The 26,006-nt window shown below is 31.1% G+C and overlaps 7 protein-coding genes, 1 non-coding gene and 1 pseudogene across 9 annotated transcripts; 6 read left to right on the plus strand and 3 right to left on the minus strand.

Annotated features, from left to right (window-relative positions):
- Nucleotides 1-211: 211 nt before the first annotated feature.
- LOC104749791 (glutathione S-transferase F9) lies at nucleotides 212-2,550 on the minus strand. Its single transcript, XM_010471486.2, has 3 exons — nucleotides 1,166-2,550; nucleotides 1,044-1,092; nucleotides 212-924 (listed from the first exon to the last, which is right to left on the minus strand). The coding sequence occupies exons 1-3, from the start codon at nucleotides 1,307-1,309 to the stop codon at nucleotides 470-472; spliced, it is 648 nt and encodes a 215-aa protein (XP_010469788.1). The 5' UTR covers nucleotides 1,310-2,550; the 3' UTR covers nucleotides 212-469.
- Nucleotides 2,551-3,326: 776 nt separating this feature from the next.
- TRNAA-AGC (transfer RNA alanine (anticodon AGC)) lies at nucleotides 3,327-3,402 on the plus strand. The gene has a single exon. It is a non-coding gene; the product is annotated as a tRNA-Ala (tRNA).
- A 437-nt stretch (nucleotides 3,403-3,839) lies between these two features.
- Nucleotides 3,840-4,870, plus strand: LOC104753375 (putative 2-oxoacid dependent dioxygenase pseudogene; annotated as a pseudogene). Its single transcript, XR_015585005.1, has 2 exons — nucleotides 3,840-3,862; nucleotides 4,128-4,870. The product of XR_015585005.1 is annotated as a putative 2-oxoacid dependent dioxygenase pseudogene (transcript).
- Nucleotides 4,871-7,679: 2,809 nt separating this feature from the next.
- Nucleotides 7,680-11,859, plus strand: LOC104749794 (putative 2-oxoacid dependent dioxygenase). The gene is made up of 3 exons (XM_087491248.1): nucleotides 7,680-8,194; nucleotides 11,136-11,450; nucleotides 11,557-11,859. Exons 1-3 carry the CDS (start codon nucleotides 7,689-7,691, stop codon nucleotides 11,813-11,815), a joined length of 1,080 nt encoding a protein of 359 aa, XP_087347374.1. The 5' UTR covers nucleotides 7,680-7,688; the 3' UTR covers nucleotides 11,816-11,859.
- On the minus strand, nucleotides 11,452-15,373 carry LOC104749793 (protein JASON-like). The gene is made up of 7 exons (XM_010471489.3): nucleotides 15,167-15,373; nucleotides 14,928-15,065; nucleotides 13,345-13,553; nucleotides 12,541-13,165; nucleotides 12,364-12,452; nucleotides 12,136-12,249; nucleotides 11,452-11,811 (listed from the first exon to the last, which is right to left on the minus strand). The coding sequence occupies exons 1-6, from the start codon at nucleotides 15,260-15,262 to the stop codon at nucleotides 12,159-12,161; spliced, it is 1,248 nt and encodes a 415-aa protein (XP_010469791.1). The 5' UTR covers nucleotides 15,263-15,373; the 3' UTR covers nucleotides 11,452-11,811; nucleotides 12,136-12,158.
- Nucleotides 15,374-15,900: 527 nt separating this feature from the next.
- On the plus strand, nucleotides 15,901-16,766 carry LOC104749795 (gibberellin-regulated protein 12-like). Its single transcript, XM_010471491.2, has 4 exons — nucleotides 15,901-16,032; nucleotides 16,128-16,172; nucleotides 16,328-16,358; nucleotides 16,463-16,766. The coding sequence occupies exons 1-4, from the start codon at nucleotides 15,907-15,909 to the stop codon at nucleotides 16,642-16,644; spliced, it is 384 nt and encodes a 127-aa protein (XP_010469793.2). The 5' UTR covers nucleotides 15,901-15,906; the 3' UTR covers nucleotides 16,645-16,766.
- A 2,233-nt stretch (nucleotides 16,767-18,999) lies between these two features.
- On the plus strand, nucleotides 19,000-19,992 carry LOC104749796 (gibberellin-regulated protein 12-like). Its single transcript, XM_010471492.2, has 4 exons — nucleotides 19,000-19,133; nucleotides 19,241-19,285; nucleotides 19,520-19,550; nucleotides 19,665-19,992. Exons 1-4 carry the CDS (start codon nucleotides 19,071-19,073, stop codon nucleotides 19,844-19,846), a joined length of 321 nt encoding a protein of 106 aa, XP_010469794.1. The 5' UTR covers nucleotides 19,000-19,070; the 3' UTR covers nucleotides 19,847-19,992.
- A 2,855-nt stretch (nucleotides 19,993-22,847) lies between these two features.
- LOC104749797 (gibberellin-regulated protein 12-like) lies at nucleotides 22,848-23,831 on the plus strand. Its single transcript, XM_010471493.2, has 4 exons — nucleotides 22,848-22,981; nucleotides 23,089-23,133; nucleotides 23,359-23,389; nucleotides 23,504-23,831. The coding sequence occupies exons 1-4, from the start codon at nucleotides 22,919-22,921 to the stop codon at nucleotides 23,683-23,685; spliced, it is 321 nt and encodes a 106-aa protein (XP_010469795.1). The 5' UTR covers nucleotides 22,848-22,918; the 3' UTR covers nucleotides 23,686-23,831.
- Nucleotides 23,832-24,102: 271 nt separating this feature from the next.
- Nucleotides 24,103-25,842, minus strand: LOC104749799 (APO protein 1, chloroplastic). The gene is made up of 2 exons (XM_010471494.2): nucleotides 25,619-25,842; nucleotides 24,103-25,507 (listed from the first exon to the last, which is right to left on the minus strand). The coding sequence occupies exons 1-2, from the start codon at nucleotides 25,721-25,723 to the stop codon at nucleotides 24,320-24,322; spliced, it is 1,293 nt and encodes a 430-aa protein (XP_010469796.2). The 5' UTR covers nucleotides 25,724-25,842; the 3' UTR covers nucleotides 24,103-24,319.
- Between the last annotated feature and the right edge of the window lie 164 nt (nucleotides 25,843-26,006).

Here is a 26,006-nt window from a genome sequence, read left to right on the forward strand (position 1 = left end):
TGAATAATAAAAAAATTTAATGATTTTATAAAAGTTTGAATCCAATAACCCATATTTGTAAAGATTTTAAATAATTTTTAACAAATCACAAACTAATAAAACTAAACTTTAACAAAGTTTAACAAAATCTTGATCTAATAACAACAGATTCTACGTAACATTTAAAATCTTTAAAACTCTATTCAAAATATTATTTAAAAACCCCTATACCTTAAAATAATATTTTTCTTTTTTATAATTGTGGAAATACCCTTTCAATAAGATGAGGGATGGAGATGATGGTCTCACAAAAGAGTAAACTGACACTTCTTAAATTACAAAAGGAAATAAAACACACAGGAAGTAAATAACATACACAAGCAACATCACCAAGAAGAAACACAGAGGCATTATAGATCCAGTTTTATTAAACCTCGCATAAAATACACAAGCAACATCACCAACAAGAAGCAAGGAGAAGGATTCATCTTTAAGCCGGGAGTGAAAACTTGGCAAGAGTCTCCTTCCACGCAGGACGGCTGCTAATATCATCCCACCACGCACTCACGTGTTTCCTATCTTTGATCATGTAAGCCTTCCCAATAGGACCAACCAAGTAATCAGTGAACGGGAGGTGAGCCAAATCAGCCAAGCTCACGAAATCACCGGCCAAGTACTTGCTCTTCGAGAGATGTGCCTCGTAGACATCAAGAACAGCGGATAGTTGCGCTTCACTATCCTTAATCACCTTCTCATCAGATGGGAATCCCATAGCTGATGCGAACACTACGTGCAGCGTCAGGTTCAATAGCGGTGGGTGGTATGTGGTCGCTTCCACGTCAAGCCATTGCTCAACCTGACCCCTGTCTTCAACGGTTTTCCCCAAAAGATCAGGTCCTTGAGACTTATACTTCTCTGCTACGTACCTCATCACCGCACGCGACTCTGTCACAAATTTCAAAAAAAAAACATCTTTCAAAGAAAACACAACAGAACAAGAACCAGACAACATCTTATAATTGTAGCTAGATCAAACGAGTATAGAGATTTTCTTGAAACTGTACCGAAGATTTTGTAGTCACCGTCGACAACAGCAGGAACAGTACCAAAAGGCTGCAATTGGAAGAAGAATCAAAGTAAGAAACCATTAGAACAGAGACGGATCGAGCAAGAAGAAGGAACTAACCTGTAGAGCGAGATAAGCAGGCTGCTTCTGTTCTCCTTTCAAGAGATCGACGGGGACGGTCTCGAAGGCGACACCCTTCTCGATCAGTGTTACCAAAGCTCTCTTTGGTGAAGCAAAGTGAGGTCCGTACACCGTTAGCACCATTTTTTTTTTGCTCTCTTTATTCTCTCTCTCTACTCACACAGTTTATGGTTTAGCTTTGTTGAGTGAATTTTTGAGAGTGTCACGACGCGAGTTTTATATAGAGAGAGAGAGTCAGAGATTTGCGACTCGTGGCGAAACGTGGCGTTGCGTTTCCGTTAATACAACAAAAAATAAATGAGAGATTAACAACTCATTTAAAAAGATAAGTTTAATCAAATTAAGACAATTAATATATTTAATGCATACCAGATTTATTAACCAACTTAAAACAAAAAATAACACATCAGCAGTCGTATGCTTTGCACCTAACTATAAAAATACAGAAATGAATCATATTAAACATAAATACACTTTTTTGAGCCTATATATATTTTTAGAATGTAATATTTTGAAAGTGTACATGGTCATGGTATTTTCTTTAAAAAATAAACATTAATTTAAAAAAAATTAAGATTTAGAAATTGAAATTAAACCAGACACTTGCCAATCAATCATTTATTAATTTTTATCAATCATATTTATATTAAATAAATAAAATTTGGAAAAAAAACCATCTATAAAAATTTATTTAATTTTTCTTGATTATATTAGATTATTGATATTAATTAAATAAACTCCAAAGAAAAACATCTCGTGACATAGCGTGAGTTTTAACCTAGTTTTATCTAAATACATAATTAATCCCATTATTCTATATAGATAATCAAATTGATCAACTTTTTTTTTGGTTCTTACCATTAAAATTACTTTCGTTTGTTTATCTATTTATATTTGGACATGATTCACAATTTCAAACTGATCAGTTGTTTTTCTTTAACATGCATCTGAACACTTGTTAGTTGTTACCAATGAAAATGAACGGTGACAATTGGTAAATCATCACTTAGATATTTGTATCTCGACGGAGTTGATTGGCTCAGACGTCAATTTCTTCCATGCATGTCACTCTAACCCAATATGGGTTCAATACTCTCGTCCTGTAATTAAGAGCGAGGTAGTAATAATTGGTCAATTGATGAAAAACAAGAAGACGATTTATATGTCTCTCTCATTAAATTGGAAACTTATGCAATTTTATGAAAGTCGAACAATGCAGATCGACTTGTATATAATAAATACATAGATTGCAATAACAGGAAAAATATTTGCTGTTTAAAATATATGCTTAGAGTCAGATCTTCATATGAAGGTTAAAAATGTTTACAAAACTCCTTCACCAAAAATATGATTGAATATTTTGTAGGAGAAAAGAAATAAAAATCAAAGGAAGGAAGACATCGAGAAGAAAACACAGATGGTATGGTTTAGTCACACAAGTAGGTGGAGCCAAAATAAAACGTGAGAGAATGAGCCCATATCCGTTTATATAACCATGGACCACATGCCTAAATTAATTTATGTAGGTAGGTGTGTATTACATTAATATTTGTATGATCAGGAGTTTGTAGAATAAAAGTATAAAACAAATACACTATTAAAAATTTATGTCATAGGGTGTTCAATTTTACATTTTATTTTAAGAATTTGAGGTAGATTAATTTATTTATAAGAATTAAAAAAAAAAATACAATCTCTAGTTTGTTCAAAAAAATAAAAAAAAATGCAATCTCTAGTTATGAATGTGTACATGTAATAATTACACCTTTAATAATTAATAAACAAGTGAAAACTTTTCTTATAGGATATACTTCTTCTAATATAATTTTTCTTTAATAAATGGAATGAAATAATTTCTTGAAAAATTACTCTACTCGTTACAAATGAAAGTTTTAGTTACTCTAAAAAATTTCAAAGCACACACACTCGTGGTATAGTAGTTAGATACAAGTAAATAGTGTAACGATTAAAATATGAAACCCACTCGAATACCATGAAACATCCGACTTTTAGCTTATCTCTCTATTAATATCGTTTGGTCATCATCTCGAATTCTCAATCAGTTATAGTCACTTTTACAAAAGGACCCCCAAAACACACACATCCGTATTATTATAGTATCTTAAGAGCAGAACAACGTGGGGATGTAGCTCAGATGGTAGAGCGCTCGCTTAGCATGCGAGAGGTACGGGGATCATCGATACCCCGCATCTCCATTTTTTCCTCTTTTTTTTTTTTATAACCCACACTACGTAAGTATCAAATTCAACTGTAAATAGCAAATACCTATTGAAAAAAGTTTGTTCTGTTTCTTGACACACAAAGAAAGAAGAAGATGAAAGCAATTAACATACGATCGTGCTAGTGAGGTAAAAGCTTTCCACAAGGTGGAAGAAAGGCGTAAGTAAAATCCGTATCCTTCCATCACCTTCATCATCTCAATATAATCGACTCAACTCCACTTGTTTCGTCAACAACCATAGTTATCCAAACGATCGATCTCAAAGGAAGTGTGTTCGAGTCGACGGTCACACGAAAGAACGTAGCCTCGATGATCAAAGACGCGGTTGAGATATACGGATTTTTTCAGGTGACTAACCATGAGATTTCAGTTGAATAAGTTATGGATAAGATAAAAGATGGGACTTAAGAAATGAGGAAAAAAGTTTTATACTCGTGATATCACCGAAAAGGTTACGTATAATTTCGATCTTTATAGCTCTCCTTCAGCGAACTGGAGAGATACCGTGAGGCCCTGATGCTCCAAAACAGATGACTTACCAGAGAGATTTGCGGGTACGAAATATAGTTTCACTTATTTTTAATAATAATTTTCACAAAATATATTTACCCTATTTTTAATCTATATAAGAAGCAAAGAAGAATAATCATTTAGTGTATTGGTCAATCTAAAGATCCATACTTTGTGTGAATGTATCAGGGAAATCATGTTGGAGTATTCGAAACGAGTGATGAAAATAGAGAATACTAATCTTTGAGCTTTTATAAGAAGCTTTAGGGCTGAATGAACCCTAACCACTTGAAAGATATGGATTGCACAAAAGGTCTGTTCATGCTTTCTCACTACTACCCGCCTTGTCCTGATCGAGCCTGATTTAACTTTCCGCACAAGTCAGCATTCATGCAGATCTTTTCTCACTATTCTTCTTCTAGATCACATTGGTGGTGGGCTTCAAGTTCTTCAAAATGGTTATTGGGTCGACGTTCATTTACAGGCAAGTCGTTATTGAGACACTAATCAAAGCGTACGTACGTATAACGGACGACTAGTTTGTGAGCATGGAGCATAGAGTTTGGCTAATAAAGGTGAAAAGCCGTGGATCTCATTCGCATCTTTCTTTGCGCATCCTTTACCGACTTTACGAGTTCATGGACCGATAAAAGAGCTTCTGTTTGAGAAAAGCCTTCCCAAGTATGAAGTGTAAAGACACCACTGTGACTGGGTGGACAAGTCATTACATGATTGAGTGTGAATACTAAATTTTCAAGGATGTGACGCTGTTTGGAAATTATAATTAAGAATTAATATTTTAGTAGTTATATAACCTTTTTTGGTTAGTTTAAGGTTTTCTTTCTCCTTTTTTTATCTAATCGATACAGATTACAGAATTAAGAAAAAAAGAAAATTGTAAGAAATTATATGGACAGATCCATGGTTACCTACTAATCCTCCTAAATCACTAGTTCGATATGGTTTAGACTGTTTAGTATTTTGGGTCGATGATGACTCATTTGATCATAAGTTGGGTAAGGAGTGTGTTAATTATCTGCGAAATTAATTGGAAAATACTTAATTATATTTAATACATTTTCAGTTTTACAATGTAAAAACCATTTGAGAAAATTTCGTCAGCTTTGCTCCTGAATACGTGGAAGTTGATTTTTCTCTCTTCTCTGCTGCTCCTGAAACCATGTAAACCAAAGTTACAGAAATTATTTTAAGTGCAATCTGTCTTCATATCACATTAGACTAAAATGCAATAGAAAAAAAAAAGATATTTAACTTGTGTAATCGGATTAAAGTATGCCAAGAATCGCTTGGTTCGAATAGACCGTTTACATATAAGAGTAATCAAATTACTCACGTTTACGTGGGGCAACAATATATATATATATATATATATATATATATATAATTTCGTAGATTAGATGTATATTGTTTAATTATTTTTAAATTTTTTTAAAAAAATTTTTGTTCACCAACAAAAAAAAAAGAATTATATATATATATATTTTTAAATGCGGTTTGCAAGATGATACGAGTTAGATGTTAAAACTTCATTTGATTAATTAGTGAGTGATGATACATGTAAAAGTAAAATTTAGGGAGCGAATACATGACTTATAATATGGTTTAATATTTTGGGTCGATGATGACTCATTTGATCATAAGTTGGGTAGGGAGTGTGTTACTTTCGCATTTCTATACCTAAGTGAATCTGATTTTTTCTTTTCATTTACTTAATTGATAATTTTTTAGCTAACCAATCAAGTCAAACTGAAAGTGAAACTAGGGGAACAGATAATTTTTTCCTTAAATTGAATTGGGGAATGTCTCTAACAATATTAAAAAATTCAAGTTACAAAAAATATTAGTAATTAATTGTGTTATATTGAGTATGTATATATTTATACACTCTTTACTCTAAAATTTACATACTCAATATAACATATAAACTAATGAATCAATTACTCCACAAAAATGTTTATATGTTATATTGAGTATGTAAATTTTAAAGTAAAGAGTGTATAAAATTTTTAACATTTACCATGCAAAATTTAGAGTAAAGATTCATATACTCAATATTTTGCATATTATTTTCTAATGAAAGTAGTTGAATTTGATTTTATTGATTTTGTAGTAATTAAATAATCTGATTATGAGAGATTTATATATATATATATATATATATATATATATATATCTTGAAAATAATTATAAATTGTTTTTATATCTTGAAAATCATTATAAATGATTTTATATCTTGAAGATTATTATAAATGATTTTTTTTATCTTGAAAATAATTATAAATGATTTTTATTTAACTATTTACTTTAGCTAGAAAAATAAAAAGTAATTAATTATAAGAATGAATATATTAGAGATATATAAAAGATATATTTGGATATTGAATAGAAAATTTCTTTTAATCATGAAAACCCATAAATAATTTACTATAATAATTTTTTTTTTAGTTTAGAATTTTTTTTGAAGTGTTGGTCAACGCCGGAGTCAACGTCGGTCTTCGCCGGAGTCAATTGACCGGTGTACTGAATTATATGTCTATGATGTTGACCGCATAACGTCATATAGTTCATGCATGTGACCATGTAGTACATATAATTTGTGTAGTTGAATATACAATAGTATACTTGGCATTTGTGACCATGTATTCACCACTATTTCGCGTAGCTAGCCATCTTTTTTCCTAAAACTAAAGGACAAACATGTACAACAGTCCTAGAAGCGGAACTACAAAGTCTCGTTACTTCAATGCAGCAAATGTGGATCCGTGGACACACACATGTCATCTTTGAAGGAGACAATGCCCAAGTTTGCAAATTAGCAAGAGAAGAAACCCTCAGTTTCACAGCTCATAACTGGAAGAGAGAAGTCATCCATTGGAAACAAAAATTTACAAAAGCAGAATTTGTTTGGACAAAAAGAAGCAACAACAAAGCAGCAGATCGACTGGCGACTGGTGAAGGAACCTATGCATAATCAAATGTTTATCTCTTATTCTTATGTTCCTTCTTGTATTATAAATACACTTTATGAAGATCACAATGTAACCCTCTCTGAGGAAACAACTTAATCAATAAAATAAGCTGTTAAAAAAAAAAATTGTAAGAAAGCTCATCCAATTCATCATAGTAAAACGTAAGAATGATAGAGTTGGCATTATCGTTAGCTGTGCGAGGGATACATATTGACATACATTAAAGTTGGACGGTGGAGGACGACCACTGGAGCAGAACTATTGGAGCTTAGGAGAAAAAAAGAATGATAACACGACTCATGAATCATGATTGTGTGGTTCTCAAAACTTTATTTAGAAAAGTACAAAAAAATATGTTTCATATGAATATATTTTGTTTGGCTCTAAGAAAGAGTAGAAAATAAACAGAATTATACGAGAATTATTTATTAATTCAAATGGGAACCCACACTAGCTAGCTAGATGGATACAAGGACTGTATCACATGGGCATATGACATGTATACATCAACCAAATATTGTTCTTTCTTTTGATAATATATCCAAAACATGAAACAAACGTCGCGGAGAGAAATCTTATTATTTCAACTTTGAAATTGTATTTGATTCACACATACACCAAATACGGTGTATTTGGGTCACACCAACTACTTTTTGTGTTTGTTACCTCTGATTCAGCAAGCTACACTACTGAGCAAAAAAGTCTCTCTATAATTTCTTCAACCTTTCTTTTCCTTCTCGTATAAGAAACGACATACACAATGGTGGGAAACTATGATCGTACCGGTGAGGTAAAAGCGTTCGATGAGATGAAGATTGGAGTGAAGGGTCTCATGGACGCTGGGATAACACAAATCCCACGCATTTTCCATCACCCGCATGCTACCTTCACAAACCCTAAACCTAGTTCCTCAACGTTGAAGATTCCAACAATCGATCTTGGAGGCTGTGTGTTCGAGTCCACGGTCATGCGAGAAAGTGTGATCACGAAAGTGAAAGACGCAGTTGAGAATTTTGGGTTCTTCCAGGTGATTAACCATGGGATCCCAGTAGATGTGATGGAGAAGATGAAAGATGGGATTCGTGGGTTTCATGAGCAGGACTCAGATGTGAAGAAAACGTTTTATAGTCGTGACATCACCAAAAAGGTTAAGTATAACACTAATTTCGGTCTCTATAGCTCTCAAGCTGCCAACTGGAGAGATACTTTAACTATGGTTATGGCTCCTGATGTTTCACAAGTAGAGGACTTACCTGCGGTTTGTCGGTACGTTTTTTTTCTTTCTAAGTTTCAAATTTTAGTGACATCACTACTAGATATTTTCTTAGAGGAAAAAAGACTACAATTATTGTATAAAATAGGGCCCAAAGGCCAAAACTGAAAGCTCATGAAACCAGAAACAAGGTAATAATGAAGCTAAACAAGGTAATTAGTTATAAGTTTTTTTTTTTGAAAATTATAAACTAAATTTAACAACACCCCTGATGTTAATTATATAAGTTTTTTTAAATTAAATTTATTTCTTTTAAAAAAATTCAGCCTTTAAAGCCTTTGCCAGTCACCCCCAAAACGTAAAAACTTAAGAACCGGTCCGATTAAACCATCACTAACGGTATGCTCATATGAGCACCTCATAAATATTATTTTAATATTTTGTAAAAAATAATTTATTGAACAAATAAAAAAATTATAAAATAAGAATTTGACCACTAATATAAAGCCAAGTGTCATTTGAGTTGTTCAGCTGGGTTTTCAGATTGTTCAAACCAGAATCGATTCTGACTCTTTTCCCTGTTTTTTTAATTACTTTTTATTTTTTTTAATATATTGGTATATTGTGAGCATGCCAGTGTAGATGCTTTTAGTTTTTTTTTTTTTGGACAAAATGCTTTTAGTTTCTTAAATTAACTATTTAGATACAAATCAAGTACATATATCTCCCAATATTGCTTTCATTATATTGTAATTTTTTTATTGTATGATCTAATATATATTTGAGATTCAGAGGGTGTTATTTAATTATGGATTTAAAGTGAATTATTAAGTTTTACAATCTTTTTTGTTTTGTTGTTTCTGAATGACATCATAGCTACACGAAGGAAAGCGATGTTCTCCCACAAAAGAGGCCGCTTCCTTCCCTTTAAGATTTTGAAATTATTTATAATAAAATTTATTTATGTGAATATTAGAAATGGTTATTTGAAATTATTTATAATAAAATTTATTTATGTGAATCTTAGAAGTGGTTATTGGTTTTATGATTTTAATGGATTTGGAAATCCAAACAAAAATCATTTGTTATTCAATCATTGAATTTAAAATATTTATCAAAATTAGGTGTTATTGTTTCTATGATTTATAAATACTTGTTAAAATCCTATGTTATTTCTTTAGTGTTTTGTTTTTGGATTTCAAAATCCACATTATATTTTAAATGGATATTAAAGTGAAAAATAGAAGGATTCAATCCAAGCATATAACATGTTATTTCAAAATCCATGTGTTTTGATTTTCATAATTTACAATATTATATGAATTTACAAATTATTCATCCAATAACCGCCGCTTAAAATATCTGCAATATTTCTTAAATTTTGAATTCTAATAAGTTACTTATGATATTTCAAATGACTCTATCCATAAAAAAGTTAAAAGTTATTTAATTTTAAAAGAAACTAGATTATAAGGAAGTATTTGAAATCCTACTTGAATAACATTAGACTTTGACATTTATTAAACATGATTTATAAATACAAAATCAAATAACACTAGATTTTAAAATACGATTCATAATAATTAGTTGAACCTGCTCTGATACCAACTGTTGCAGCAAGATAAAATATGAAAGTAATCTTGAGTATCAATGGATTTCAAGCAGGATAATCATAGCTCGGTAACTTTTGTTATCGGATATCAATGGATTCACAATCAACAAAGAAATCAAAGACTTCGTTTGAGAATACTCTCCTCAGTGCTTATATAAAGCTCTTTTAACTTTTATTAATCAAAAACAACCTCATACAAAAGAAGCCCTAAATGACTTATTTATAATAAAAGCTAATAACCCTTGAAACTCTAGAATGGTCTACAATATTAATTATTTAGTTAAAATATTAAGAATAAATAATATTTTGAATATTTTCGACATCAATATTTTTGATGGACTAGAATAATTATAGAAAAAAATTAAAATTGAAGATTAGTCCTTCATTACATAAATCAAATCCATAAATATATTCAACTTTCATGCTCGATTCCAGGCTGCTAGAATGTAATCGAGATCAGTTCGATGAACTTTGGTAGAACGTATTAGAGCATGTATAGTGTGAGTTTTTCATCGAGTCTCTCAATTATAAAAAATTATAAAATAATAGAAAATAAGGAAAAAGAAATAGTTAGGGTGGAAATGGTTGCACTAGAGATGAATGAGTTGAAAAGATATGAGTTGAATAAAATTGGTTGAATAACATTCAACTCATTCATCCACTAAATAGGAGATGAAAGAGTTGAACAAATTCTTTTTATAATTTGTTCATTTCTCCAGCTTTTTTGGTTGAATGGGTTGAATAATTTTTCCAACTTATTTATCTTAAATGGTAAAAAATTGGCTGAATGATCATTCAAGCTATTCAACCTATTAATTTAAGTCATCCATTTGCACCCTTAGTCTCTAAAAAGAGACTTTGAGAACATGCGTAAAGTCTCACTTAACACATGTTTTAACATAATTGTATATAAGTTTTATTTATAGTTTAAAATTTAAATAAAAAATAAAATTATATATATTAAAATAATATATTTGAGAGGCCCAAAGAAAGTTCTCCCCACTTTTTGAATGCTAATAGAAAGTGTCTTAGAATGTAATTAAGAGTTCACTTTTTAGGGTTTTGAGATTTGGATGTGAAAAAATCAAAATTTACTTTTGTTCCTTTTGATTTGAAGAAAGGGTTTTGGATAGAAAAAAATATATCAATTATGAACTTAAATGTAAATATTTATAATTAATACTATTATATTTGAAGTATCTTTAGTTGTATTTTGTTTATATCCTGTAGTTACTAGTTAGTGTTTGTAAATTTAAAATATATTTTGTATCTTTTCAGCTTATTCCGTTACAAAAGAAAGAAAAAAAAATTGTCGAGTTTGGTTTGACTTCGATTTGATGAATTTCAGTTATAAAAGTCTACGTAACTAATAATATTTTCAGGGAAATAATGTTGGAGTACTCCAAGCGAATGATGAAGTTAGGAGAGACAATCTTTGAGCTGTTATCAGAAGCTCTCGGATTAAACCCTAACCACCTCAAAGAACTAGACTGCGACAAGAGCTTGTCGTTGCTCTCACATTACTACCCACCTTGTCCAGAGCCTGATCGAACCTTTGGGATCAGTTCACACACAGATATATCTTTTATCACTATTCTTCTTCAAGACCACATTGGTGGACTTCAAGTTCTCCATGATGGATACTGGATCGATGTTCCTCCTAATCCCGAAGCTCTTATCGTCAACTTAGGAGATCTCTTACAGACAAATATGTTATTTTGTTTTCAAGAAACAAACTTAATACACCAATCAAATCTTTCATGTTTTGACAAATCTCACAAAATTATATTTTTCCAATGGTTGCTTGCAGCTTATAACAAACGATAAGTTTGTAAGTGTGGAGCACAGGGTTTTGGCAAATAGAGGCGAGGAACCGCGCATTTCAAGCGCATCGTTCTTCATGCACACCATACCAAATGAACAAGTATATGGACCTATCAAAGAGCTTCTATCTGAACAAAACCCTCCCAAGTATAGAGACACAACCACGTCCGAGATGGCGAGACATTACTTGGCTAAAGGACTTGATGGGACCTCACCGTTGCTCCATTTCAGGATCTGAAAATAATAGTGGATCCAAATCTTAGAGGATTTCTGGAGTTTCCACAAAAAAATTGTAGTATACAATAAAACTACTTGTGTGGTAGTATTTTACATATATTATGTATACAATAATTTATAGACTTAAACCATCATTCAGTTCTTATAACTTTCATTTTGTAGTTCTTGTGTTGAGATATATATTACATTCTGGTGTTTACTAGGTATATATATATAGTATTCAAGCACATAGCTAGACAATGCGTTTCAGTTAATTGTTCTTCCAAGTACAAACTAATCAAAAAACTTAATCGATCCTAGTAGAGATCATAAGAGTATTACCTCCATAGATTCACACACGGTATTCAAAAGGAAACAACTGACATGGACTGAGCTGAATTTCGTAGATGTATTATGGCTGTGTCCCTTTCAGTCTCTTCCACTATTCCAAGTTTTCTGCAAAGCAACAAGTTTATATGTATAATTGGTTACTATCTTCAAATGTGATTTTAATAACACAATATAAGCATTTGCATATATTAACTGCAAAAGGGAAGGAGAAAATTGTACCTAGGGATGAAACCACGACCACCTTCTTCTGAAAGAGCCTTCTCCAATCTCTCTTCAAAAGATGTTGCGTGCCAACTCACTTTCTGGTCCTGCATTAAGGAAAGTAAATCCTACGTTTCTTAATAAATGAGAGCAAATGTGAAGAAGCTTAGTAAGAAACATGAGATCGAGTAGTACCTCTTTGTACTTGTTTGTAGAGTTTGGTATCCCATTACCATCCCACCATTTGGGTGAGATTAGAGATTGTTCTTTCTCATTCCAGTGAGCTGCAACCATTCCAATGATTGGTCTGTCCCCATGAGTTATGGATAAAGCCTCCATGTTTTTGTCACTACCCTGCTTCACCCAACTAGTTTCGACTATGGGGTATTTTTCATCTGTACTCTCTTCCAACTTTCCCTCGCAAATCGTTGATGTGGGAGATTCATTTTCTGTCTTGTCTTGGAATCTTTGCCTCCCCCTTACTGCTGATCCTATATTATCAGGAAAGATGGTTCTAGGGGTTTGGATCTCATCAGATAGCTTCAATGCGGTCGGATTAGGCGATGTTGCTGGGATATTAGTTTTTGCAGCCATCTCAGGTTTCCTTGAAGTGCTGTTCTTGGAAGAACTAGAAGAGTAAGATTGATCAAACTCACATTCAGACCGCGCTGACTTTGTCTTACTCTTAACTTTTCCAGCTTTGAGTGGCACATTGCTGGTTATGTCCACCTCGTCCCTGAACGCAGTACCAATGCTTTTTTCACTAGCGTCGCTAGATGCAGAAGAGATCCTTGCATTGCTACGGGCATCGGTCAAGCAACTGATATTGACAAAACAAGAAAAAGAGTAAAGTTCATGCAACCTCTGGAACTCTTGTGTGATAAAAGTATTTTTTGTTAGGATATGTAATTGTGCCAGTTTGACTAAGATTCATCTACTTTTCAAAAGATCAGCTCAAAAGAGATATTTATCACGTAAAGTAGGCATGTAGCAGTTTACCTGCTAGGAGTTTTCTCTGAAGTATCTAATGATCTTTCAAAGGGCTCATTCTTTATCTCATCCAAGTGAAACATTGCATCATAGTTAATGGAAACCCAGGAAGGGGTAGATCCAAAATGTTCTCCAAGTTGAGGGGTTTCAAGTTTTTTGGGTGCTTTAATCTCAACCGGTGTCACTGGTGTTATGCTGCAAGCTTTAAGAACTTGTGCCTGTAGCTCCACAAGAAAATTAAAGTGAAGTTAGGTTCTCAGTTTGAAGAAAGTGACAATCAGAATCAGATTCTGTTGTTATGAGTTTTTCAAAACTTTAGAAGACTAACTAACTCACACAAAAATCTCAGATAATTATTAGTAGTAAAGATGCAGACACTAATGATCATCTAAAATACATCTATTGTCAATACAACTGAGCACACGAAAAACAGAGGAAATGAAAACCCAATTTGTGAAATGTACAATGCATTCCTGTTAGAAACAGAGCATACTAGAGTCTAGACCACCACCTCCTCAATACAATAATAACATAAAAACACAGAACAACTTCTTATTAAGGAAAGAGTATCATCATATCACCTATGATTACTCAAATCCCATATATTACTCTAATATACATTTAATTATATTATACTATGTAATCCCTTTAATTATGTCCTTTGATTATGGTTTGTGCTTATATATAAGTTGTATCATTCCATTTGATAATACACAACAATAATAATACAATCATATTATCTCTATTCACATGGTATCAGAGCTACAATGATCAAACGATCGGCTCCGTTCTTGTTTCTATTCTAAGCTATGTGCTTCTTTTGTTTATTTTTGTTTTAAGCCAGTGCTTCCACATTCAAGTTCATTATGAACCTCTGAATCTAAACCCTCGAGCTTCTTTTTATTCAAGTCTACCATCTTAGACCTCTGAATCTAAGTCAAATACTTTTGTTTTTTATAATTTTTATTTTTTAAGCCAAAAATACTTCTATCATTCAAGCTTATATATCATAAGTCTTTGAATCTAAATCAAATTGTTTTTTGAAAAAAAAAAGAAAAAAAGAAATTGGATCTCCTTCTCTAACCATCGTTGATGTCGGCCACCTCAACATAACACAACTCGTCACCATATCGGGTCTTTAGCAAATCTTGCTCAACAACAACAACTCATCTTCTTAATTCATAAGCGGATCTCCTTCTCAACACTTGTGTTTGTCAGTCTCAAACCGTTATTTTCGCTTCGCTTCATCACCCCTTGAGATTGAGGGGGCGTATTAAGGAAAGAGTATCATCATATCACCTATGATTACTCAAATCCCATATATTACTCTAATATACATTAATTATATTATACTATGTAATCCTTTTAATTATGGTTTGTGCTTATATATAAGTTGTATCATTCCATTTGATAATACACAACAATAATAATACAATCATATTATCTCTATTCACACTTCTTCTCTCAGTTCAGCAAGAAGAGCTTCATCACAAGTATCACACATATCAAAACACACAAAAGATGTCTCAAGCAAATACACATAAGGTATGATTTTTGAATATATATATAAATTCTTTTAACAACATACATACCTCATCCTTGTGAATATGCATAGAAACCAAACTAGAGCCCTCTCTGTTATGAAAAGGCGAAGAAGAAGAAGAAGAAGAAGAAGCTTCAGATAAAAACAAAGCTGACAAACGATTCTTCGATAATTCATGATGACCTCTCTGAAAATAAAAAAAACACGAAGAAGTTAATAATGATTACAACTGAAACACATGAAATTGTAAAAGCACAAGGAAGCGATGATGATAATTCAATTTACTACTTGTTTGGATTGAACTTGAGAAACAGAGTCATTAGCACTAGTTGATTCGTCATCTTTGGTAGTAGCACGGAAGCAGCACTTGAAGAGGCAACCCATGAGCTCTGCGAGAATGGTTCAGACGCAATTGTGATGAACTCGTGTGATTTAAATTTTATTGGTGGTAAAATAAAATAAAAAAAAAGGAACAGCGATGGAAGAACTTATTACAAAATACAATGAGGAGGGAAAATATATAATGTTTTCTCGAGAAAGTGACAGAGAGAGAGAGAGAGAGAGAGATGTTGGAGGTGGTGGGTCTGAGTCTGATGAGTCTTTTTGTTTTTCAAATTTGAAAATCCCAAAAAAAGGACTCTGTGTGAGAGAGAGAGAGAGGGAGAGAGAGGGAGAGAGAGGGAGAGCTTCGAATTTTGAATATAGGCATCAAAATATTTAATTATAATTATACATTTTTTATTTATTACGTTATGTACACTCGCGGGCGCGTGTGATTCAAACGTGGATCATATCATTCTTGTTTGTTCGTTTTAAATGTAAACTTTGGAACATTCGAAAATATAATTTTTTTTTCAACATATTAACAGTTTAATTAATTTCATAAATTATTTTAGGAAAGAAAATACATTGAATTTAATAAAGTCAGCATAAAATAAATGCTTTGCATTTGACTACTTCCAGTATATTTAATTACCTTCTATAATATATACAAGTGCCATTGGTTATAAATAGATGCAAACACTCAAATGAAAATACATCATCATCAAAATAAAATAAAATCAGAAGTGAAAGGAAAGAGTTTGACAAAAATGTTGAAACTCATCATTTTCTTGATTGTATCCAGTCTGTTGCTTGCTACTCAATCTTCTAATGTAAACATTCAAATTTTCATTTTTTTATTTTACTTTTATGACTTCGTCGAAATACAGTTTTATATATATATTATTTATTTATTTATTTGGTACAGGCCGAAGAATTAGATAGTCCAGCTGAAACACCTGCAGCCCATAAGGTATAATTTTTTATATAAAACATCAGATTATGAAAAAAAAATATATATTACAGACAATACATACCACATATATATTTTTACTTTTTTTCAAACTCTTTATTGTAACAATTCTTTTACATCACAAATTTATGTGCATCCTCCTCCAACAAATTCAGATGGGAGGAGAAGGCTCACTTCGACCAGAAGGTAACTTTTTATTTCCGTGTTCTTTCATTTATATAATCTATGAATGAATTGAACCGTTTCGTGTTAATGATTTATTTAATGTTGTATTGTATTTTTTTGTGCAGAATGTCCAGCCGAGTGTCAACGTCGATGTTCAGCGACATCTCACAAAAAACCATGTTTGTTCTTTTGCAACAAATGTTGTCTGAAATGTTTGTGTGTACCATCGGGAACATATGGACACAAAGAAGAATGCCCTTGCTACGATAACTGGAGGACCAAAGAAGGTGGACCTAAATGTCCATAATAACTTAAAAACAATTATAAACAAAACAGATATTGTTTCTTCTTACTAAAATCGATGTTGGCCGTGCCTATTTTTAATATATGTATAATATAATATAATAAAATGTTTTCGTCTATTGCAAATCTAAAGTTGCACAAAGATCTTTGGTCAAATACCTTAAGATTAAAAGAAAATACTAGTATCTATCATCTTATCATAATTAAGACCTCTATAATTCTTCTTTCTTGCATTCACTCTTTCACCATCTTGTCACTAATTTGATGTATCATTTAACTCTTAAGCCCCACAAACTTAGGTTTGTGTTTTCATTTGGTGAAAATATATCATTCATAGAAGTCGAAAAATATTATGATCTTCCACTTCCAGCTCAACTTTTGAGTTCGTGTGAGGGGAAGAAATGCAAACAGATTCGACATATTTCAAGAAAATTTTAGATTTGAACTCAATCTAGCTGGATTCACTCCTTAAAGCATTTTCTGAATATGTTCAACCTTGAGTTTATCTAAGTTGGTTTGGGATTCATATGCTCGGCTCTGAGCTAAAGCCAAACAAGCAAGGACTCCAAATTACTACCTAAACATTTTGAAGAGAATTGTCCTTTGTCATTTCCATTTGATGCAATATTTCATAAATTTTATCTCTATCTCTATTATTTGTCTATCGGTGTCCAATTTATTTTGAACCTTTGACATTTATTTCCATGTGTTTTAACAATATGTGAGTAGTTTCTATTGGAAATTAGGTTATGCTAAATTAGGACGACTGATGTCTAGATATTGATTTAAGGGTTGAATTTTGTTAGAACATTCGATTAGATTGGAATTTATATATAGAATTTAGATCGTTTATAGCATTAAAATGTGTGTGTAAAATTAGAACTAGACTTAATTAAGTGTTTTTCTAATTAGCTACTGAGAATGGATGTGAAGATGTTACGTAAGCTTAATAGATTTAGTTTCCATGGATGCGTATTATTGTTTTGCAAACAAGAGTTCTGTAAATTTATATTATTAATTTAATTGATTCGTACGTGCCTTAAACGATGATTAGTTGTAGCATAATGAATTATCACATACTATGAAATAATTCACTCATGCTAAAGAAAGGAAAAAAACATGAAATAATTCACTCATGCTACTCTTAGTTTAAACCTTTAGAAGAATGCCTTCATTATTAATTTAGTCGGTTGGATATTTTACTTAGAGTTCCTACAAATATCACATTTTTAAGTTATATTTTCAAAAATACAATTTTTTAGTTTTTTTCCAAAATACCACAAATTTTTAGAATTACCACCAACACAAAAAAATATATCTATATTTTAAAGTGTAAAATTTCCTTTTTAGGTTTGGATTAACAATTTTAGATTTATAGTATAATTTTTAGGGGTAAGGTTTAGTGTTTAGTATTTAGAGATTATTTTGGTAATATTAAAAATTTAGTTCAATTTCATGGTAGTATGGTACTTTGAAAAAAATGCATTTTGATAATATTTTTGGAGAGGCCGTAAACAAAACCAAAAAGGCACAAAACCTCCCAAGAAATCGATACACCCTTTTAGGGATCCAGATAAGATGCTCTCGTTCATACAGTTTTTAGCTAACATTTTTGTATTACATTTTAGCAATATTTAAGACCACACACGTTAAAACACATGTTGCATTTGATGTAAACAATTTTTTCGAATAAATTTTACATTTTATTCAAAAAAAAAAGTTGTTAAAGTATATTAATCTAATACGCTCAACCAATGATAATTGTGTTTACACCATTATTGACACGATAATTTAGGGGTTTACTTTTATTAAATGAATGAGTATTATAGAAAGTTGGTGTAAATCTTAATAATGCATATTAAAAGCTAATGAGAATGTGATTTTAAAAACTGTTATTGTGTTTCTATAAATTTGATTGTGTTGCTATATTGTAGAGATGTAAATAATCGGTTTTAATTTATTAAGATTTCTTTTGATTAAATGCACTAATAGAGAGTCCGATTAGTAAATAAGTAAAATAAAAAATCATGTAAATCATAACATTAAAGAAGATCCAAAAATGTTAAGATAAATACTTTTTCTATTCCTCAAACATATAGGTAATGTTGTTTTGTCAACATATTAACACATTTTTAGGAAATTATTTTAGGAAAGGAAACACATCTTTGAATAATAAATACTATATTCTCTACCATATTAACAAAATTATTTCATAAAATTAGTTTAGAAAGAACACACATATATCTTTGAATATGATAAAATGTCAACATATATCTTTGAATATGATAAACATATATTAAATGCGTTTGATTAGTATTTGAATACCTTCAATAATATGCCAATGTTATTGGTTATAAATGGATTTAACACTCACTTTAGAATACACTCAAAAAAAAAAAATATCACAAGTGAAAAGAAAAAGTTCAGGAAATGGCGAAGCTCATCGTTGTCTTCATTGTATCTTGTTTGTTGCTTGCTATTCAATTTTCTAATGTAAAATTTCACATACTTTTTATTATTTAAAGTTCAAATACTTGTTTTCATTCTTAGGGATTATGAATTCATTAAAAGTTGGGTTCTTATATTTATTTTTGGTACAGGCTGAGGAATTAGAACGTCCATGTGAAGCACCTGCAATCTATAAGGTATATGTTTTTTTTTATGAAATGATAAATTATAAAAGCAAATATTTTCACAAAAAAAAAAGAAGAAGAAACAAACAACAATATCACACACATATATATATATATATATATATATATAGATATATTATTTTCCAAACTGTTTTAGTTTAATATATATTAATTGACAAAAAAACAGGTATAATTATATTATTCTTTTGCATCACAAATTTATATGTGTTATTTAACAAAATTCAGATGGGAAGAGGAGGCTCACTTCGACCAGAAGGTAAATTGTTAATAACATCACTTGTTCTTTCATTCATATAATCAATGAATGAGTTGAAATGTTGAATCATACCTTTAGTCATTTATTTATTATTGTTTTTATATGTTTGTGCAGAATGTCCAGCGGAATGTCAACGTCGATGTTCAGAGACATCTCACAAGAAACCGTGTTTGTTTTACTGCAACAAATGTTGTAACACATGTTTGTGCGTGCCATCCGGAACATATGGACACAAAGAAGAATGCCCTTGCTACGATAACTGGAGGACCAAAGAAGGTGGACCGAAATGTCCATAATAACTTAAAAATAAAAATTAAAAATAATATCTATTTAGTTTGTTTCTTAATAAAATCTATGTTGGTCATGCCTATTTCTACTAATACATTGTATCTTCTACTGCAAAACTAAATTTAATATGAAAATTATTAGAGCTTCTCACAAAGAATGGGCATAAGCATATATTCCTTCCCATCTCTCTGACTCTGCCCATTTCCAAAGGAATTATTTTTATTTCTTTTTCTATATAAAAATAAAAATAAGAAGAAAACATTATTATGCAATCTCTGAATAAGAAAAAAGACAAAGAGGAAGTTTTATAATGCAAGCAAACTAAAGGGCAAAAAAAAAGAAACTCATCGAACAATTTTTTAATTTTACAAAATAATAAAAAACCAACCTTTGATTTTTAATTGTTTTCTAGAAAATTTTATTATATTAACCTTAGTTCTCAAAGTTAATAACTCATCAGATTGTGACACATGTTAGTTTTAACGATTAGAAATCAAAGTTAAAAATTCACCAGATCGTGACACGTGTCAATTTTAACAATCAGAAATCATAGTTTTCAAGCAAAGCATAAGATAATTATATATTTATTATATTTTTTTAAAAACAACTAAGATAAATATATTATGTCTCATCCATATCAAAGTTTCACTGTTACAAAGATTCTCAACCACTATATGATAAGATAAATATACTATGTGCTATCCATATTTGGTCGTATAATTATACTATATTGTCTTTGTTTGCACACAAAAAAAAGAAAAATTTATGTCTCTATGGTTAGCCAATTTCAGACACTGAGTACTCCAACAAGATTTGTGAAGGCACATGCAAAGAAAACGAAGCACGAAGAACTGATTGGTAGTTTTAGGAAAAAAGCTTGAATTGAAGTCTGAACTAATCTTTTTATTATATTAAAAATCTTATTATATAAAGTTGAGTTTTTAAATTAGCCATTAACATGCTCATGACACGTATCAATTACACTGATGAGATGTTGACACTTCAAAAAATTATTATTTTTCAAAACAGCTAATTAAGAAAATAACATTAAATCTAAATAAATTTTACATGTTTATATCTAAAAAAAATTCTAAATCAAAAAGGAAAATTAACAAAACTAATCTATTTTCCATTGTACGTTACTTATATTATACGTGTTTTCTCAATAAGATTTTGACATGTATAAACAAAAAAGTAATTCACTTAGCATGTATATTATTATTAATAAATAAATAGTGAATAACAAATTTAAAAAGAATAACATAATTATGTCAAAAGAATTATTTTTTTTGAAACATAATAGGACAGCTAATTAAGAAAATAGCATTATATTTGCATTACATTACATATTTATATCAAAAGGTTTGATCTTTTTTTTTTTTTTTTTGATTTAATTTTGCCTATCTATTGCGTAGGTCTTTGATTAGTGCGGGTTTTTCAATGGAAGCTATCAGATGCAATGAAATGAAATCGAAGTATATAATGCCCGCTAATTTAATCGAGGATGGAGACACTGATGGATGTTACAAAAGTGATTCTACTGTTAGTAGCATTATAAGTTTGGAAGATAAGTCGGTGGTTGATGGTTTTGGTCAAAATTTGGATTTGTCTTTTCTGAATAATGTTGATGATTCCGGTGAAACAAGAGCTGCTTGATCGAGTAATTGAGAAGCGGTTTCAAATTTGGGAAGTTGGAACGGTATACCATTTTAAAATTGATTTCAAACCGGATTTATGTAGTTTTCTATCGGATTAGGTTCGTAAACCGTTTAAACCAGATATATGGAGAAATATATGCGAACTTTTGATTCGGGTAAAAGTAAGTTTATAATTTATGATTCGAGAATATTTGAGACGAGGTCATAGCTTTAAGTTGTTTTGGTACAATTGGATACTTCTAAGAGTAAATAGATCGTTGATCCTTAACATGATTATGACATATGTCATGTTTTGGATTGTATAAAAAGTTTCTATTTTGTATATCTGAATTATCTAAGACTTATATATACCATCCTGATTATAATTTTCAAATTTTTGTTTCTATTATATTATACTAACTTTCTTTCAATTTCTCAACTTTTATTGGGTTAGTCATAAAATCATTGTAATCGAGTAGATAATTTTCACCAGTTGTTCATCCAAAATATCTTTGGAGTAAAAAAAAAATTCATGGTTAAAGAAATTATGTCACAAATTTTTTAATACACCCTTTTAGGGATCCAGATAAGATGCTCTCGTTCATACAGTTTTTAGCTAACATTTTTGTATTAAATTTTAGCAATATTTAAGACCACACACGTTAAAACACATGTTGCATTTGATGTAAACAATTTTTTCGAATAAATTTTACATTTTATTCAAAAAAAAAAGTTGTTAAAGTATATTAATCTAATACGCTCAACCAATGATAATTGTGTTTACACCATTATTGACACGATAATTTAGGGGTTTAATTTTATTAAATGAATGAGTATTATAGAAAGTTGGTGTAAATCTTAATAATGCATATTAAACGCTAATGAGAATGTGATTTTAAAAACTGTTATTGTGTTTCTATAAATTTGATTGTGTTGCTATATTGTAGAGATGTAAATAATCGGTTTTAATTTATTAAGATTTCTTTTGATTAAATGCACTATTAGAGAGTCCGATTAGTAAATTAGTAAAATAAAAAATCATGTAAATCATAACATTAAAGAAGATCCAAAAATGTTAAGATAAATACTTTTTCTATTCCTCAAACATATAGGTAATGTTGTTTTGTCAACATATTAACACATTTTTAGGAAATTATTTTAGGAAAGGAAACACATCTTTGAATAATAAATACTATATTCTCTACCATATTAACAAAATTATTTCATAAAATTAGTTTAGAAAGAACACACATATATCTTTGAATATGATAAAATGTCAACATATATCTTTGAATATGATAAACATATATTAAATGCGTTTGATTAGTATTTGAATACCTTCAATAATATGCCAATGTTATTGGTTATAAATGGATTTAACACTCACTTTAGAATACACTCAAAAAAAAAAAAAATCACAAGTGAAAAGAAAAAGTTCAGGAAATGGCGAAGCTCATCGTTGTCTTCATTGTATCTTGTTTGTTGCTTGCTATTCAATTTTCTAATGTAAAATTTCACATACTTTTTATTATTTAAAGTTCAAATACTTGTTTTCATTCTTAGGGATTATGAATTCATTAAAAGTTGGGTTCTTATATTTATTTTTGGTACAGGCTGAGGAATTAGAACGTCCAGGTGAAGCACCTGCAATCTATAAGGTATATGTTTTTTTTTTATGAAATGATAAATTATAAAAGCAAATATTTTCACAAAAAAAAAGAAGAAGAAACAACCAACAATATCACACACATATATATATATATATATAGATATATTATTTTCCAAACTGTTTTAGTTTAATATATATTAATTGACAAAAAACATGTATAATTATATTATTCTTTTGCATCACAAATTTATATGTGTTATTTAACAAAATTCAGATGGGAAGAGGAGGCTCACTTCGACCAGAAGGTAAATTGTTAATAACATCACTTGTTCTTTCATTCATATAATCAATGAATGAGTTGAAATGTTGAATCATACCTTTAGTCATTTATTTATTATTGTTTTTATATGTTTGTGCAGAATGTCCAGCGGAATGTCAACGTCGATGTTCAGAGACATCTCACAAGAAACCGTGTTTGTTTTACTGCAACAAATGTTGTAACACATGTTTGTGCGTACCATCCGGAACATATGGACACAAAGAAGAATGCCCTTGCTACGATAACTGGAGGACCAAAGAAGGTGGACCGAAATGTCCATAATAACTTAAAAATAAAAATTAAAAATAATATCTATTTAGTTTGTTTCTTAATAAAATCTATGTTGGTCATGCCTATTTCTACTAATACATTGTATCTTCTACTGCAAAACTAAATTTAATATGAAAATTATTAGAGCTTTTCACAAAGAATGGGCATAAGCATATATTCCATCCCATCTCTCTGACTCTGCCCATTTCCAAAGGAATTATTTTTATTTCTTTTTCTATATAAAAATAAGAAGAAAACATTATTATGCAATTTCTGAATAAGAAAAAAGACAAAGAGGAAGATTTATAATGCAAGCAAACTAATGGGCAAAAAGAAAGAAACTCATCGAACAATTTTTTAATTTTACAAAATAATAAAAAAACCAACCTTTGATTTTTAATTGTTTTCTAGAAAATATTGACATAAACCTTAGTACAAAAATTTGTTACTGTTAGTATTTATATTTATCAATAAAACACAATTTCTCTGATTACAACGAAGGTTTCTAAAATATTTTATATCCAAACAATAGTATTTCTTATGCTATATGAAGAAAGATCCTAGCTAGCCAAGCTCATTTTATCATCAAAGCTTCTTTATCGTCCTCACAACACAATGGATTTCTATTATGAACATGTCCAAGGACCTATGCAACCATGTCGGCTTCCTGTGAATCAGGAACGATAATGTCAAGCCTCATCATTGCCTTGTAGCGTTGAGGTACCCGAGCTCCACTGTGCATACAAATCTCAACCAAAGCAGGAGCTTTACCATAAAACCTCCTGAGACTTCCGGTAAGTGGATTTCCCTTAAGGTCTCTCACATGCCATACATAGTTTGGAGGAAAAACTTCGTCCACAAGAGCATCTTGCCATCCGTGCTTCCCATCTCTCCATTGGTGTTTGAACTCTCCGCACAGCTTCACACTATGTCCCCATGGTCCTACATGCACTTCAGAACAATATCCGCATGCTTTGACTGTGAATTTGCTCATCAGTTTCGTCACCCCCAATCTAACTTTCACGTAAGCGTCCATTGTTTCCTGTGCTATCCTAGGTATGTCCTCTGGTGTGGGAGGTGGATACCTTTCACAAGCACCAAGCGTGTCAAGCTCGGCTAGTGGAGATGACAATGAAGATGATGTTTGCGGCTTATCAGGCTCTCTAACATATCCACCACGTTCGATCACTCTCTTCCCCATCATTCGTATTGGTTGTGTCCTTCTGCGACAAGGATACTCTGGGATATCAAATCCAGCCTGAATACATAGCTCAACAAGTGCCGGGATCCTCTCATAGTCAAACCGAGTTTCATGCTTTATGCGTCTCCCAAAAGGGTCATACATATGGTACGACTCAACAGGAATAAGAACATCATTGATGGTACCTTTGACCCATGAATGAGAACCACGCCGCTGTGAACTTGTAGGACCATTGCAATCCTTAATACTGTGACCAGAACTAGCCACATGAACAGCCCCACACTCACTGCAAGCAAAGACGGGAACAACATGCAGCAGCTGTGCTAAACCCTTGATCAACAACTTCCAATTATCAATGACTTGAGAAGCCACAGGAACAAGACTGGGAACTAGCAATCCATTTTTGGGAGGATCTAACTGTTTCTCTATACCCATCTGAGCAAGTTTCTTATCTTTCCTAGCTTCTTCTTGTATTTGCTTAAAAGGAACAGGGTAAGGCTTTTTCTTGTTTTTTGGTAAAACAGGAGGAAGATCAACGTTCTGCGTAAAGACATGTCGTTTCTTGTTCTGATTGATACAAACAAAGGTTCCTAACCTCATCCAACACTCCCTTTTAGGGATTGAACGAGGAATCTGCATATATATATATATATATATATATATATATATATAAAACAAAATTCAAACTTTACCAACGAGATTGGAATCATGAAGATCAAATTTAAGAGGAGATGAAATGGAAACCTGAAAGCAACTTGCATAAGAACCTCTGGCTGATAAATCAATTGGCTTTGGTTGATCTACGGTCTGAAGATAAACACCTCTACAAGCAGGCGAAACCAGAAGCATGTTAGACTTGTGAGAGAGGACTATACGAACCCCGTCTCCGTCGGCGGCGAGTGTTCTCCGGCAAAGAGAGTATCGTATTCGTGGAGAAGAAAAAGGAATTGGGAAGGTTTTCGATTTTGGATTTTGGGAATAAATAAATAAATATGTGAATTAAAATATAAATGAAATACTGTATTTAAAATCCTTATATTTTTATAACTAGAATTGAGTTTGGAGCAGCAACCAGAGAGAGAGATTTTAATCCTTTGCTTGATTCCGATTTGATACCTCCTCAATTCTTCAC

The sequence above is a fragment of the Camelina sativa genome, chromosome 16, assembly GCF_030686135.1.
Source record: "Camelina sativa cultivar CO46 ecotype springtype chromosome 16, ASM3068613v1".
In the NCBI taxonomy this organism is placed as follows: Eukaryota; Viridiplantae; Streptophyta; class Magnoliopsida; order Brassicales; family Brassicaceae; genus Camelina; species Camelina sativa.